The following is a 15917-nucleotide window of genomic DNA, read 5'->3' on the forward strand; positions in this document are numbered from 1 at the left end:
GGTTGAAAAACTTAGTCTTTAATTATTATCAAAACAAAATAGATCGTAGTCGTCTAACGCTATGGGTACATAATTCGCAAATATTTTACGGCTATCCCTACCTTTTCTGTCTTTACATGGCAAATTACGTGTAGTAAAATTCACACTGGTATGGATATGTACATATTACTAGAATGTCATTCTACTTGACCATGTCATAACTAGCTTAAAGAGATGGCTTTTGAATGTTCTTGGATAACTGTTATTTTTTGTATAATTGCAAATTATTAATTCAGTTAATAAATGTGATTTTTTCACTAGCTATGTATTAAGTGATTGTAATAATTTATATGTACCTACAACAAAAACTAATACTCAAACGAGAAAAGAGGAAAAGTGTTAAAGTGATTTTTTAATAATATATTGTTACTATGGAACGGTTACAATTTTGAACATCTTTAACAACAAAATACTTGGATCGCAGAATATATCTTGATGTATTCTCTGCTTCTATCTTCTGCTTCTATAAATAACTTTTTATAAAGTTCACCTCTTAAATCAATTATTTATCAAATACACTATATATCAATATTATTTAATCAACAAATCAAAATATTCCCGATTCATGTCAAATAATTATTTAAAATTGTTACTGATTGTCAGTGTCTAACTGACAATATTCTATTCGACTGAGTGCGTTGTATGACAAAGATAGATTTGGAAAATATTACCACGGACATTGTGTTCATTTTTTTTTCGAATCCTGAAAAAACCAATAAATATTTTTGAAAAATCTAAACGCAGAATGAAAGACTAAATTATTACCGAGGGCCGAAAGTCCCTTAGAATAAATAAAAAGTTTATTTTGAATGAGATATTTGAAATTAAAAATAACACTAAATTTTCTCTTAGTTTTTCACCCCTGTAACTTATTAAAATAAACATTATAGAAGTTCTCAGGGACTTTCGTCCTAGCTAATAACGTAATCTTTTATTCTGCGTTTAAATTTTTTAAAAATACTTATTAGCTTTCTCAGGATTCGAAAAAAATGAATCCCCATTTGAATAGCATTGCAGCCGAAAAAACGTACCGATCCTCTTAAGTGGAAAAATGTGTGGGTGTTTATGTTATGATCAACCGAAAAATATTCATTATTCGATGCTTTGAACCTCTTAATCCAACGGTTTTTGAATACAGGGTGTGCATTACAGACAACTAAAAGTAAAGCAATATTTAAATGTATCGAACATAATTATGCCATCTAGAATCTAGAGGACAAAAGTTACAAATATTAATGGGGACTAGTGCCTGGTTGGTGGTTGCACAAACAGATCTTAAGCTTAAGACGTGTCACAAAATCCCGTATTTTTTTTTTTAGATAAAAAGATATTCGTAAACACATATCTTGCTGATTATCTGGCATGCTCAACGATGGAGATCGATAATAGATTAGATAATACATAGTAAATGATAAATTACAAAGTAAAATCAGACAATCTCAAGTATATGGCGAAAGGGACGTATATTCCAACCACTAATTAGTAAGTAGCTGCCAAATTTTTACAGTTGGATGAATCTCAATGAAATTTTTTACATTGGATTCGTAAGAGCCGTAGGAAACTTATTAAACAAAAATGATGATTATGACATGAAAATTGCATTATTGAACAAGGAATTCTAAGTGATGAAAAATAATAAATTTCATATTCGGAAATATAATTGACAGGATAAATTTGTAATTCGGAAATGAGTTCAATTTTGCCACCTCTCAGCCTGTTTTTGGAATAACCTCTCCCCCAATAATTTGCATAGAAGACAAACTTTCCCTTACCTACTGTTTTAAAGTCGCCAACTTACGATATATTATTTAACGCGCCTTAAAAGTACTAGAACAAATATATACTTCCAGTTTCATGCCTGTCTTTCCGTGAAAATAACTCGTCCGCTATTAGAACATATACAGAGTGTTCCAACGAAAATTTGACCCCCACCCCAGTAACTCACAAACCAAGAGCTTTTTCAGAATAAAAAAAAAATGTTAATATGTATTGAGTGGGGGACGAATTTTCATGCAAAATTCGTCCCTTTCCGTGCCCCGCATCAGCCATCCAGTTTTTTTCAAATAGCAAGTGTAGTCGAGCGGCACATCATTTGAAAGGTATTTGTTTTCTCTACAGGATCATGTATTTTTTTTTATTTGCGGAATAACCTTAAAGATAATTTTGGATTTAACTAATTTATAATAAATTTGTTTAAAGTACGAGCCTGGGTTGATATAATATCTAATTAATACAACAGTAATTTGGAATTACTACCCGTTTATTTAAACGTAGGTACATATTACATAAATATAACTAATTACATGTAAACAACAAATGCATGAAGATGCCATGCTAATATGAAAGTAGTTCGCGCATGCGTGTAAATAATTCTTCGTTGCGCGCGCTCCACGCAGTTGATAGTCCGAGAGCTGGATACATTACACTCCTTCCTCCTAGATGAATTTACTTATCATAGTCCTCCAAATACTTTAAAGGTTTTCTTATTCGAGCGGGTGGCTTCTTGACGTCAGGGACCTGCTCTCCAAGTTCTGGTTCTGGATCTAACAAATCGTTAGGATACGGGAAAAGCTGTTGCGGAGTTTCGCGTATTTCCGTTTCCATCGAGGTTGACGGTGTAACTTCGTCTGTGGTTTCCTGGTCACATACCCGAGTTCTTATTTGGTCAGAATGACGACGTAAAATTTTACCATCAGGTGTTTGAACTTTGTAGCTTAATGGTCCGGTGGTTTCAATTATTTTGGAAGGAAGCCACTTTTGACCAGGAGTAAATGACCTTGCAAATACAGTCTCGTTTTCGTGAAAAACTCTGGGCCCTGCTTCCTTAGGATATTTGATCTCTTGTTTGGATAGCATCTCTTTCCTAAAATCAGGCTGTAGACGATCAAAAAGTGAGCCTTACTTCCGCCCCATTAATATTTTGGATGAACATCTCCCTGTCGCACCATGGGGTGTAATGTGCTGAGTAAGGAGATATCTGTGCAATGCTACTTGTATGCTGGTTTGTTCATTGCTATCTGTCATTTTCTTAAGTGCATTTTTTACATTTTGTACCATGCGCTCCGCTTGCTCATTACTACTTGGATGGTACGGTGCAACCAATGCTTGTCTAATAAGGTTTTTCTTTAAAAAATCTTGGAACTCAGCCGACGTAAAACTAGTTTTTTTTTTATTTAGCGTATGGCAATTTGATACACAACATTATCACACATATGTTATAGTCTAACATCTAATGTATTAATATATTCAATCGACGCTGGTGTTGCAGAGGCGAAGTCCAGAGGATCTCCATCATACTTTCTCCGAGGGCATTTGGCAATCATATGCTGGATGGTCTGTTTCTCGGCGCCGCAGTCGCACTCAGCAGAGGTTCTCATTTTCCATTTATAAAGGGAATCTGCGCAGACTCCATGACCCGTTCTTATCCTGTTAAGAGTTGACCATGATTTTCGGGGTAGGTCAAAACCTGGTGGAGTTTCTGTGATGCATGGTGTGTTTCTCATTATTAGGTTCGGTCTGTCGCTCTGCATGTTCTTCCACTGGGAGTTCATTTGGAAATTGTTGGAACTCAAGTTTATTGCATCTCTAGTCGGAGGTTTTCTGGAGCGCAATCGATGTGAGTTAGCGTCGGCGACATATGTGTGTATAGGTAACTGCGGGTTGTTAAGCAGCTTTTGGAATTCTCTAAGCAGAGCATGCTGACGACGAAGGTTAGGTGGAGGTATGTGGCTCAGTAGTGGAAGCCACTCCACAGGTGTAGACTTGATCGTTCCAGATATGAGACGCATGGCGACATTGAGCTGAGTATCTATAATTTTTGTGTGAACGCTGTTCAGCCAAACAGGGGAGCAGTATTCAGCTGTGGAGTATACGAGTCCAAGGGCTGAACACCGAAGTGTACTTGCTGTTGAGCCCCATGTAGTCCCGCAAAGCTTCTGTATGATGTTACGGGTTCTCAGCTTTGCTGAGGTGTTCTCAAGATGTTTCTTAAAGGAGAGTGTTCTGTCCAGGGTGACGCCGAGGTACTTGGGATTATAGTTGTGCGTGAGCAGTTGGTTATCAATGTACACTTTAAGTTTTGTGTGGGCCATATTGTTGTTCAGGTGAAAACAGCTAACCTTGGTTTTTTTGGGGTTAGGTTTAAGTCTCCATTGTTTAAAGTACTTAACCAGGCGTTCCAGATCTTCCGTTAGGATTGCCTCGGAGTTTTGTATTAAGGAGTTTTGAGTTGCAAGTGCCCAGTCGTCTGCATATCCAAATTTTTTAGATCTGGTAGGGGGCATATCAGCTATATACATACTAAATAGCAGCGGTGCAAGTACGGAGCCCTGGGGGAGGCCGTTGTTAAGCGTTCTCTGTTTGCTCACTGTAGTTCCCATGGTTACACGAAAGTTTCTACTGCTCAGCATAGTATTTATGAGTCGGGCGGTTGCTTTGCAGGGGATTATTTTCAGGAGCTTATAGATGAGGCCATCTTTCCAAACCGTGTCATATGACTAGTTTCGTTATCCGATACGACAACATCTGGGATGCCATGAGTGGCAAATAAATCGCGTAAAATGTCTATAGTTAGATTATTACCTCCAACCACTTTGAATATGAGTCTATGATTATCAGAAACATTTTCCCTTTAAATGGACCGGCAAAATCGAGGTGTATCCTTGTCCATGGAGCTCTGGCCCACTCCCAAGGATGGATTGGAGCCTTTTTTGGCATATTTCTAGACTCCTGGCACTCGCTGCATGTATTTACTAGGTGTTCAATTTGCTTGTCGAGATTTGGCTACCAAATATATGAGCGTGCCAGTGACTTCATTTTTACGATTCCAGGGTTGCTGAGTGTAGAAAATTCAGTATTGTTTTCCTCCCTCCAAGTGGAACTATTACTCTCGTACCCCATAACAGGCAGTCTTGATAACAGCTAATTTCGTGTTTACGTTGTAGATAAGGAGTATATTCGTCTGAAAATTTAATTTTCTCCTCAGGCCAGCCTTCCCATGCCCACTGCAAAACTTTAGATAATACTGGGTCTTTCTTAGTTTCATTAGCGATGTCTTTGGCACAGATTAGTTTTTCTGGGATGTTCTCGAGCATCAAAACGTCATCTAAGTTTGGCGGTTCTGGCGCATTTACCTTTTGTGGCAACCTGCTAAGAGCATCTGCATTCTGAATTTTTGCACCCGGTATGTAGCATAATTCGTAATCATACGCAGATAACATAAGGGCCCATCTAAGCATTCTGGGTGACAGTATCTCTGGGACACCTTTTTTTGGGTTAAAAATACCCAGCAATGGTTTATGGTCCGTTTTTATGCTTATTCTCCTGCCATATACATATTCATGGAATTTTTTAACGCCCGATATTATGGCCAGTGCTTCTTTGTCGATTTGGACGAAGTTTAGTTCCGCAGACGATAGAGTATGACTATGGTACGCCACTGGATATTCGCGTCCCTCATCATGGCGCTGGCTAAGCACACAACCTACCCCGTAAGGGCTAGCATCACACGTCAAAAATAAATCCTTCCGTTCACTGTCCCAATGTCCCCATGTCCCAACACCGGTTCTTTTGCCAAAATGTCTTTTAATAATTCAACAGCTTTTTGTTCCTTGAAACGCCACTGCCAAGGAACCTCCTTTCGGAGCAGTGCATCTAACGGATTTGCAATAGTTGCCTTGTCTTTTAGGAAAGCATGATAACAATTTAAAAGTCCAAAAAAAGCTTGTAATTCGGTTTTATTAGTCGGAGCAGGCGCATTGGTGATGGCCGCGATTTTGTCTTTAGTGGGACGTAAACCGTATTCACTAATTTGAAACCCGAGAAACTCTATTGTCTTTGTTCGAAAAACACACTTTTCCTTACGTAAAGCCCGTCTTCCTGGAAACGCGATAATACTCCGCGCACTTTTGAGTCTAAATCTATTTCTGAGGTACCTACTATTAAAATGTCATCGTAATACGGTAGTACACCTGAAATACCCGTTAATCTAGTGTCTATGAATTTTTGAAAAATTTGTGGAGCCACGGATATACCGAACTGTAAAGGATTGCATTTAAAAGCTCCCTTATGCGTAATAATTGTCTGTGCCTCCGCAGCTTCGCGGTTTACACTTAACTGCAGATAAGCTTGCGCCATGTCCAGTTTTGCAAACATTTTACCGCCCGCGAGAGTGGATAAAATGTTCTGTACCGAATAAGGTGCAAGGTTCTGGATTTAGCGCTAAGTTCAATGTAGATTTGTAATCGCCGCAGATCCGAACCTCTCCGTTTTCTTTGCAAACGGTCACAATTGGGGTGCACCATTTTGGGTGTGTAATCGGCTCTAAAACACCCTGCGCTATAAGCCTGTCCAATTCAGCTTCAATCTTGTCTTTTAGTGCAAAGGGCTTACGTGCTTTTAGCATAATTGGCGTTACATTTTTGTCTAACGAAAAACTTACTGGGGGACCCCGGTAAGATCCCAAATCCGTGTTACATACATCTGGGTATTCTTATGGATAATTAATAATGGAATAAATCTGACTTACCCCTGCTATGATTAATCCTAACCTCTCAAACCTGTTTCTATAGTATTTTTACTACAAAAGCGATATTACGTAGGTTAAAATTTTTGACGTAAGAGAACTGTCAAAACATTAGAATGTGACTTTTCACATTCTAATGTCACATTCTAATGTTTTGACAGTTCTCTTACGTCAAAAATTTTGACCTACGTAATATCGCTTTTGTAGTAAAAATACTATACCCAGAAAACTGGCGCGGTTCCCTTCCGTGACTATAAGGGGAAGCTTGGCTGATCGTTCACCCCTTTTCACCTCCACTAGACACTCACCCAGTATGGGTATCACTGTATTTTGATAATCGCGTAGAATAACACTGGATTGATTTAATTTAGGTCGATTTTCACTAAATATTTTATGGTAGGTCGATTTGCTAATCACTGAGAAACTTGCGCCCGAATCAACCTCCATTTTCACATTTTTGTCATTGAGTAGCACGTCTACTAAATATTTACCGGTAATGCTATCAGACGTCACGTTAAATAACGAAAAATTATAGTCGCTACTTTAATAACAAACACTATGAGTATTTGTCCTCAACGAAACCGGCTCGGTATTTGATGTCGATTCCTCGGTAGTCTGATGCACTTTGCGTCTTTGATTTTGGTCTTTCTTTTTACCAAAACAAGCTATTTCAATATGTCCGACCTTCCTGCAAAATGTACAGGTTGATTTAATGTGTTCACAATGTTCAGGAGAATGTTTCTTTCCGCACCGAAAACACTTTTTCCGTTCGCGATCAGCTGATTTTTGTTTTGATTGTCCTGGCTGATTTCTACGAAAACCTACTGCGTTCAGCTCACTCTCTCGTAACACCTGCAAACTTTGAACAGCTACTTCGTGTGCCAGGCACATGTCTTGTGCGTCTTTAAGATTTAGCTTTTCTTGGCGAGCAACTTTTGCTGTAAGGTGTCATCCAATAAGCCACATACTAATCTATCTCGTAGCATTGCGTCCAGGCCATTTCCGAAATCACATGGTTCTGCCAATTTTCGCAATTCTTTTAGATACACAGAAATTGTTTCACCAGTTTGCTGATTTCGCCTATAAAATTTGAACCTGCAGACAATTTCAGACGTTTTTGGCGCAAAATGTTTTTTCAACTCGGCAGTGATCTGTTCGTAGCTCGAATCACTAACTTTTGCTGGTGCAACCAAAGACCTTATAATTTCATAAGTACTTGCCCCACACATACTCAGAAATGTGTCTCTTTTCTTCTCTGGGTCCGTGATATTATTAGCCGTGAAGAAGAACTCCATTCTTTCCACGTAGAAGTCCCAATTTTTTGGCTCATTAGTATTGAAATTTTCTATGCTTCCGTAAGCTGCCATGTTTACTAACCTTGTCTTATTATATCTCCGGGATGAACAAAGCACTTAAATTCCATTTATCCTCGCCGCCAGTTTAAAGTACGAGCCTGGGTTGATATAATACCTAATTAATACAACAGTAATTTGGAATCACTACCCGTTTATTTAAACGTAGGTACATATTACGTAAATATATCTAATTACATGTAAACAACAAATGCATGAGGATGCCATGCTAATATGAAAGTAGTTCGCGCATGCGTGTAAATAATTCTTCGTTGCGCGCGCACCACGCAGTTGATAGTCCGAGAGCTGGATACATTATAATTTGTTAAGTCCAAAATTATCTTCAAACTTATTACGGAAATTAGAAAAAATAGTGGGTCGTTTAGAGAAAAAAATTACCTTTCAAATGATGTGCCACTCGACCACACTTGCTATTTAAAAAAAAGTGGGGGTCGATGCGGGGCAGTAGGGGGTTACATTTGAGGGCATGGATTTTGCATGAAAATTCGTCCCCCTTCCATTAAAAATTGGCGTTTTTTTTAATTCTGAAGAAGATCTTGGTTTTTGAGTTTCTGAGGGGGTCAAATTTTCGTTGGAACAGACTGTAGAATGACAAATGCGGTTTCTAGCTTCTGTGAGCTATCTTATTCTTCTTGTGCCACTCCTATCGGAGATTGGAAATCATCAAGGCTATTCTGACCTTGTATACAGCTGACCTAAAGAGTTCATTAGTGGTGCAGCCAAACCACTCTCAAATTCCGCAACCATGACATTCTTCTACGGCCTGGATTCCTTTTTTCTTCGGTTTTCCTGATTGAAATCAGGAGAGGAGTTCGGCAGGGATGTATTATGTCTCCATTACTCTTTAATGCATATAGTGAAGCCATTTTTGAAGAAGCATTGCTATCTCAAAGTGAAGGAATAATAATTAACGGAAGATCTATTAACAACATAAGATATGCAGATGACACCGTGATTATAGCAAGCTCTGCTGAACAACTCCAACTGCTACTGAACAAAACAAACAATTTCTGTAAAGAATATGGACTAAAAATGAATATAAAAAAGACCAAATACATGATAATAACTAAGAACACAAACATACAAACAAGCATACATTTGGGAAATGTACCGATAGAAAGGGTTGATAAATACAAATACCTAGGAACCTGGATTTCAGAGAAAAATGATCAAACAACAGAAATAAGGACCAGGATAGAAATAGCAAGAAATGCGTTTGTAAAAATGAAAACAGTTCTCTGCAACAAAGACCTTAGCTTAGAACTGAGAGCAAGAGCTTTGAGATGCTACGTGTTCTCGATACTACAATATGGACTTGAAAGCTGGACATTAAAGCAAGAACACATAAATAAGCTACAGTCATTTGAAATGTGGTGTTACAGAAGAATGCTTAGAATAGCATGGACACAGAGGAAAACGAACACGGAAGTACTGCGAGAAATGGGTAAAGAATGCGAAATAATAAACACAATAAAAATAAGAAAGTTACAATATCTGGGACACGTAATGAGGGGACCGCGATATGAAATGCTAAGACTGATAATACAGGGAAAGATAAGAGGCGGAAGGAGTATAGGAAGAAGGAGAGTGTCATGGTTAAAGAATTTAAGGGACTGGTTTAGATGCAGTTCTATAGAACTCTTTAGAGCAGCGGTGGATAGAGTAAAGATAGTGATGATGATATCCAACCTCCGATTAGGAGACGGCACTTGAAGAAGAAGAAGTACCCCCGCTGGCGGCAGGACTACTTACCTTGGCCGATCAGCTAGATTTGGCGTTCTGCATTTACCGATTACATCATCTATTTCTGCTTGAGCTTTCTTTTGAACATCTGGATACAGAATTAAATATAATACTGCAAAGCTCAATGTATTACTTGTAGTTTCAGAACCAGCCATAAACATATCCATGCAAGTTGCTACAAGTTGGTCTTCGGAAAAACTTTCCCCCACTGATTCTAAAACACAAAAGCAAAAAATATTATTTATAACATTCATACTTTTAAGAAAGCTACACTAAGAAAGCTAAAACAACAAACATAGTAATTGACAATCATCCTCATTTACAAGTCAGTAAGACGATGTAACAGAAATAAAGTCAGTTGGGGTAAGAGCGTATTTAGGGTAAGTGCGACCACACAGGACAATAGAGCGATATTAACAGTTAGGGTCGGCAACCCTGTGAAAACATGTTCACCATATAGTACTTTTTAAGCCATGGTAATATGGCAACGGCCCATTAACCGAGCAGTCAGCTGTCAGAATTGTAACCTCACATAGTCGTTTCAAATTGCAGATCAAGTAGGTGAGTAATTTTTTAAAAATCGATATTACTTAGACTTATTGTTATTCTTCTACTTTTATGGTATAAGTATTATAAAAACCTAATAAACTAATGGAAAATTGTTTTATTTGCCGTATAAAAGATGTTATTTATTAATTATCGATGTGGATGCCCTTACCCCGAAAAATGTGTGGAAGGTTTAAGTGCGTCCACGTGCGTAACGCACTTACCCCCTTTCTTGGTTTCAATATTATGTTCGGATTTTTCTGATTTTCAGAAACATGCCCAAAAATTATACGAGAAAATCGCAAAGAGGTGCTAATTATACTAAGGACCAATTGCAAGCTGCCATCGAAAGCGTTAAAAGTAAACAATTGTCTCTAAGAAAAGCAAGTTCCCTTTTAAAATATCAAAGACGACAATTCTGTACCATGTCACAGGGCGTAGGGGCACCAAGAGCAAACATTTGGGGAGAGACTTGGATATTCCTTATGAAGACGAACAAGAAATTACCCAGGCCATTAAGTTAATGGAAAAGGGCGGATTTGATTTGTCCAGATCAGAGGTGCTTGAAAAAGTTGGACAATATGTGATAAAAAACAAATTAAAAACAAGATTTAAAGACGGCTTCCCTGGCCCTGATTGGTTTATAGGTTTCCGAAAAAGACACCGACTCATAATAAAAAAACCCCAAACTGTAGAAATGGCAATAAAAAAATGTGTAGATCCATTTATAATATACGACTATTTTGATCTGCTAAATCGTACAATTATTGAGCTTGGTCTGGAAAATAAGCCAGATCAGATATGGAACCTAGATGAAACGAGTTTTTGTGTAGACCCAAAAAAACCAAAATTGTTGGTGCCGTTGGAACTGCTGAAACCAGAACAATCAGCACTCTAGGAAGAGAAAACACGACAGTTTTGATGACTTGCAGTGCAGCTGGGTCAAAAGGAACACCCCTTATTATTTTTAAAGGCTTGCATATTTACGACGAGTGGACTGCTCCAGAGGAAGATCCCCAAAAACCTGAAGTTTTTTATGCTGCAACAAAGAAAGGTTGGATGGAATCTCAGGTTTTTCAGAACTATTTCAGCAATGCTTTAATTTCTGACTTTAAAGATAAGCGCCCTATTCTTTTAATCTATGATGGCCATGCAACACACATCAGTATAAGTTTGATTGAAGAGGCTATGAAGAATTTTAAAGCTTTCACCTCACTCCAGTCACTTACTTCAACCTCTAGATGTAGCCGTGTTTAAGTCGATTAAGGACAGATGGGATACAAAGCTAGTCCAATGGCAACGTGGACACCCAGGAAAGAAGATATTAAAAAAACCTTCTCGGTGCTAACCAAAACAATATGGAAAGAGACGGATCCCGTAATAATTCAACACGGATTTAGGAAAGCCGGTATCTACCCCTTTAATGATCAAGTTATAGCCTCCGACAAGTTTGATCCTTCGGCATACAAAAGATGGCAAAATAGTCAAACAGAAACAATGCATGTAACAGCTGATGAAGATCCGAACAGAGAACCAGAGATTTTAAAGACTGGTCCATCCGGTACATCAGCTAATAGCAATATCTCCGATACTAATGAAGTCACAATTGAAGTCGCGAAAAGTCTAAGCACATCGCATCGCCAACTAACACCCACCAATTGTACCCCTCACAACACGTCCTTAAGGCATGTAACCTTCGACCAAATTTTAGCAACAACTATGAAAATTGGTACAAAAGTCAATGACGAAAAAAAGCCCAAGAAAAAAGTAGCAGGTGGAGCGGAGGTTATTACAAGAAATGAAGTGCTAGTGCGCCTAAAAGAAAAAGAAACCGTACAAAAGGGGCCAAAACAAAGGAAACGCACAAAGAAGAATAACAATGAAGCAGCAGGTAATTCCAGGTTAAAGGAAATTTTGGACAGCGACGAAGACGATGAAGAAACAGTCGAATATGCAGAAGAGGATGAAGATACGTTGGAAGATATACGTGAACAAATGACTGAAGAGAACGAGGAGTTAGATGAAATGACGAGAAGCTTGTCTGAATTATCTGTTGGCAATTGGGTATTAGTTCAATTTCCAGGAAAGAAAAATATTAAATATTATGTAGGGAAAATAATAGACATTAAAGATAAAGAGGTAGAGATAAAGTTTTCTAGAAAAAGTGTATTTTTCATGAAAAAATCAATATTTAAATTTCCTTTGGTTGAGGACGTTTCTATTGTCTTTGAAACGGACATTGTTAAGCTCTTGCCGGATCCCGAAATTGGAAGGCGCGGAGAAATATCATTTCAAATATCGTTTAGCGGCTATAACGTGGAATAGCTTATAAATTTTTTTTTTGTTTAGACTTTATCACCATGTGTACTTTCTACGTAAATAAACATAAGAATACCATTTACTTTACAATTTAACGATAAATCAAAGATATTTTGTTTTTTGCGTTTTAAGTTCTTCCTCTGTTTAAAGTTTACGAGCTTGTAACTTTTTTTTTAAATAAAGATACTTTGAGTTTCTTATTAACAAAGATTCAAGTAAAACGCTCTTACCCCCAGATTAAGTATATATGCCGTATATAAAAATATATCTCCAAATTCTCTCTTACCCCAATTGAGCGGGGTAAGTGCGACCACTTGCCTTTAAAAAAATAATATAATTTTCTCTTAAACCGATATATAAAAAAATATTAAGAACTCAAGATGTAGTCAATGCCTGTATTATTGTATGTATTGATTTTAGTCAATGCATATTTAGTCAATCATTCAGATATAGTCAATGCCTGTATTGTCCTTTTCATGATCATTTTTCAGTGCGTAACAAATGATAGGAAAAAGGGTAGGTCCGTGATAATACACATTTATGACATTTATTCTAACATGACATTTTAGTTAAATCTGACAGTTGTCACATTTTATTTTTAATTTGGAATAAAAACAAATCAAATGTGTTTCTTGCATTTATAAAATGGTATTTTCTTTGATTTGTATAGTCTTATAAATTATACAGATTATATTTGTAATATTATTGTCTAATTTAAAAAAAATTATTTTTTTTATTATGGCGCCATCTCTCGACAACTAGAATAACTAGAATTTAATGTCACCGACGAAATGTAATCACCGACATGCCTTTTTTTCTGTCACATACAATTTAATGCGTTAGAAAGAAATCGAAAAACTGTGACGCACTGAAAGATGATCATGAGAAAAAGAATATTATTGATTTTCCATGGGAAAAAATTGTATTGATCGCCGGGAATTTTTAGGGCACCTTCGAATGAATATTTTAACTATATTAATTTTGTATCGCACTTACCCCAACTGACCTTATGTCTTTGAATACGGTGCAACAGAAGTATTTCATACTTCAAGTATGATTTATTTTTTATAGTGTCTATTTAATTAATGCAAAGAAGTTGAACCAATCAGATGAGGCGTGCGGCAGGGTTGAGTTTATCACCGAGTTTTATTATGTAATCTATATTAGGAGTCTATATTCAGAGATGTATCAGACGAGAATCAAGGTGGAAGCAACATCATCAGAACTAGCATAAACAACATCAAGTATGCTTTTAATATCGTCCCTCTTCTTCTTACGGTGCCTATCCATTCCGGATATTGGCGATCAGCATTGCAATCCTAACTTTCCTGGCCGCTATTAGAAATATTCCGGTTGTAGATGTATTAAACCACTTTTTCAGATTTTGAAGCCAAGATACTCTTCTTCTCCCTGGTCCTCTCTTCCCAAATAACTTGCCCTGAAATATGAGCTGGAACAAACCATATCTATGTTCATTACTCATAACATGACGAAGATATTATAATTTGCGCTCTTTGATTGTGTTAATAATCTCGCATTCCTTGCCCATTCTACGTAGAACCTCAACATTAGTCACACGATCCACCCACGAAATTCTTAAGATGAGTCTGTAACACCACATCTCGAAGACCTATAGTTATCTTAAAGAAGCTTCAGAAAGTGTCCAAGCCTCTACTCCGTATTGTTGCAATTCTAGATGGGTTCAGGGATTAAGAGAATTGTTACTCTGTTTTAACAAGTTTATTAAAATTCCTAATAAACTAAAGTACAAAAATAAGTCCTCCAAAATTCAAACGTGACAAAAACAATTATTATGACAAAACTTCTAAATTGACAAATATATCTGTCAGATTCCTTATTAGTCTGACTTACTCCATCTACTTACACCTATGCTAGGTGATTTATAACACCGCCCCCTTCTTTCAGGCTGTTCGCCCCGAACAGTACCTAAATGGACCAGGTCGGTGGATTCTGCCCTTCATAAGGACACAGTCTCTCTAGGTGGACGACCTTCGGCTTACTTCGTGGCGTCAGTTGCACCCTATACACAAGGTCATTTATCTTCTTAATGACCAGGTACGGTCCCTCCCAGGGCCGCTGCAACTTGGGACTTAGACCTTTCCTTCTCGTTGGTTGGTAGAGCCAAACTGCATCACCTTCCTTGAAACTAACAGGTGTGGATTTCTTATCGAACCTAACCTTCATCCGGTCACTGGTGAGTTGTAGCTTGTTTCTGGCGAAATCGTGGACCTTAACCAGTCGATCCTTTAGACCGCTGACATACTCGGGAAGTGTCTCTTGACCCGCCTCTCCGTCTGGTACATTACTATGTAGGAGATCGATGGGAAGCCTCATCTCTCGACCAGTTAACAGCATTGCTGGAGTGTAACCAGTTGCATCATGTTGGGAACTTCGGTATGCTAGCAGAAACAGAGGCACCAGTTTGTCCCAGTCTCTCTGATTTTCGTCTACAAACAGGGACAGGTAGTTGTTGATGGTCCGGTTATGTCTTTCTACCATGCCGTCGGATTGAGGATGGAGCGGTGTTGTTCTGGTCTTCTTAATTCCTAACAAAGCCATCATGGTCTTCCAAACTGCCGATTCGAAGTTGCGCCCCTGGTCAGAATGAAGCAGAAGTGGAACACCATGTCGGGAAACGACATTCTCCAGCAGGGCTTCACCAACTGTGACTGCTTCTTGGTTGGGTAGTGCAACTACTTCAGGCCATTTGGAAAAATAATCCATAGCAACCATCAAATATTTGTTTCCTGATGCTGTCTCTGGAAATGGTCCCAAAATGTCTACAGCAACTCGTTCCCATGGAGTTCCAGTAATATATTGTTGGAGTTTTCCCCTAAGTCTTGTTTTGGGTCCTTTCTTGGATGCACACAGGTCACATCGTTTGCACCATTCTTCCACATCTTGCCGACAATGAACCCAATAATATCTCTCACGGACTCTGGCCAGAGTCCTATTGATTCCAAAATGCCCGCCGGAGCGACTATCGTGAAGTTCTGCAAGCACGTCCTTAACACATGACCTTGGGAGAACAACTTGGGGCACTGTTCTTGTTCCATCCGGACTCTCCCATTTACGAGTGATGATGTCATCTCGTAGACACAGGGAGTCCCACTGAAGCCAATAGCCCTTAACTGCTTGCCCATATTTTGCAATCTCCTGCCACTGTGGTCTAGCTCCGTGGTCCAGCCACTCCCGAACTATTTTTAGATCTGTATCTTCCTTTTGTTCAGCCTGAAGGTTTTCTAGAACTTCTTCGTCATTTCTATCCTCTATGGTTCTCAACTGTAGAATCTGGCCATCTCGTTCTTCTTGGCGGTCGCAGAATCGACAGTTCCTCCCGTTGCATGGTCTTC

General features: G+C 38.3%; 2 protein-coding genes across 2 annotated transcripts in view; one reads left to right on the plus strand and one right to left on the minus strand.

Moving 5' to 3' along the window:
• LOC126889481 (zinc finger protein 808-like) overlaps positions 1-15917 on the plus strand; it is a 235214-nt gene that overhangs the window by 85778 nt on the left and 133519 nt on the right. The window lies entirely within an intron of this gene.
• The window catches only part of LOC126889480 (methyl farnesoate epoxidase-like), a 243605-nt gene that overhangs the window by 12921 nt on the left and 214767 nt on the right, over positions 1-15917 (minus strand). The window contains exon 8 of the mRNA XM_050657807.1: positions 9688-9892. Coding sequence (XP_050513764.1) covers positions 9688-9892 — 205 coding nt within the window. The remainder of the gene's footprint in view (positions 1-9687; positions 9893-15917) is intronic.

This window comes from Diabrotica virgifera, chromosome 8 (assembly GCF_917563875.1).
Source record: "Diabrotica virgifera virgifera chromosome 8, PGI_DIABVI_V3a".
In the NCBI taxonomy this organism is placed as follows: Eukaryota; Metazoa; Arthropoda; class Insecta; order Coleoptera; family Chrysomelidae; genus Diabrotica; species Diabrotica virgifera.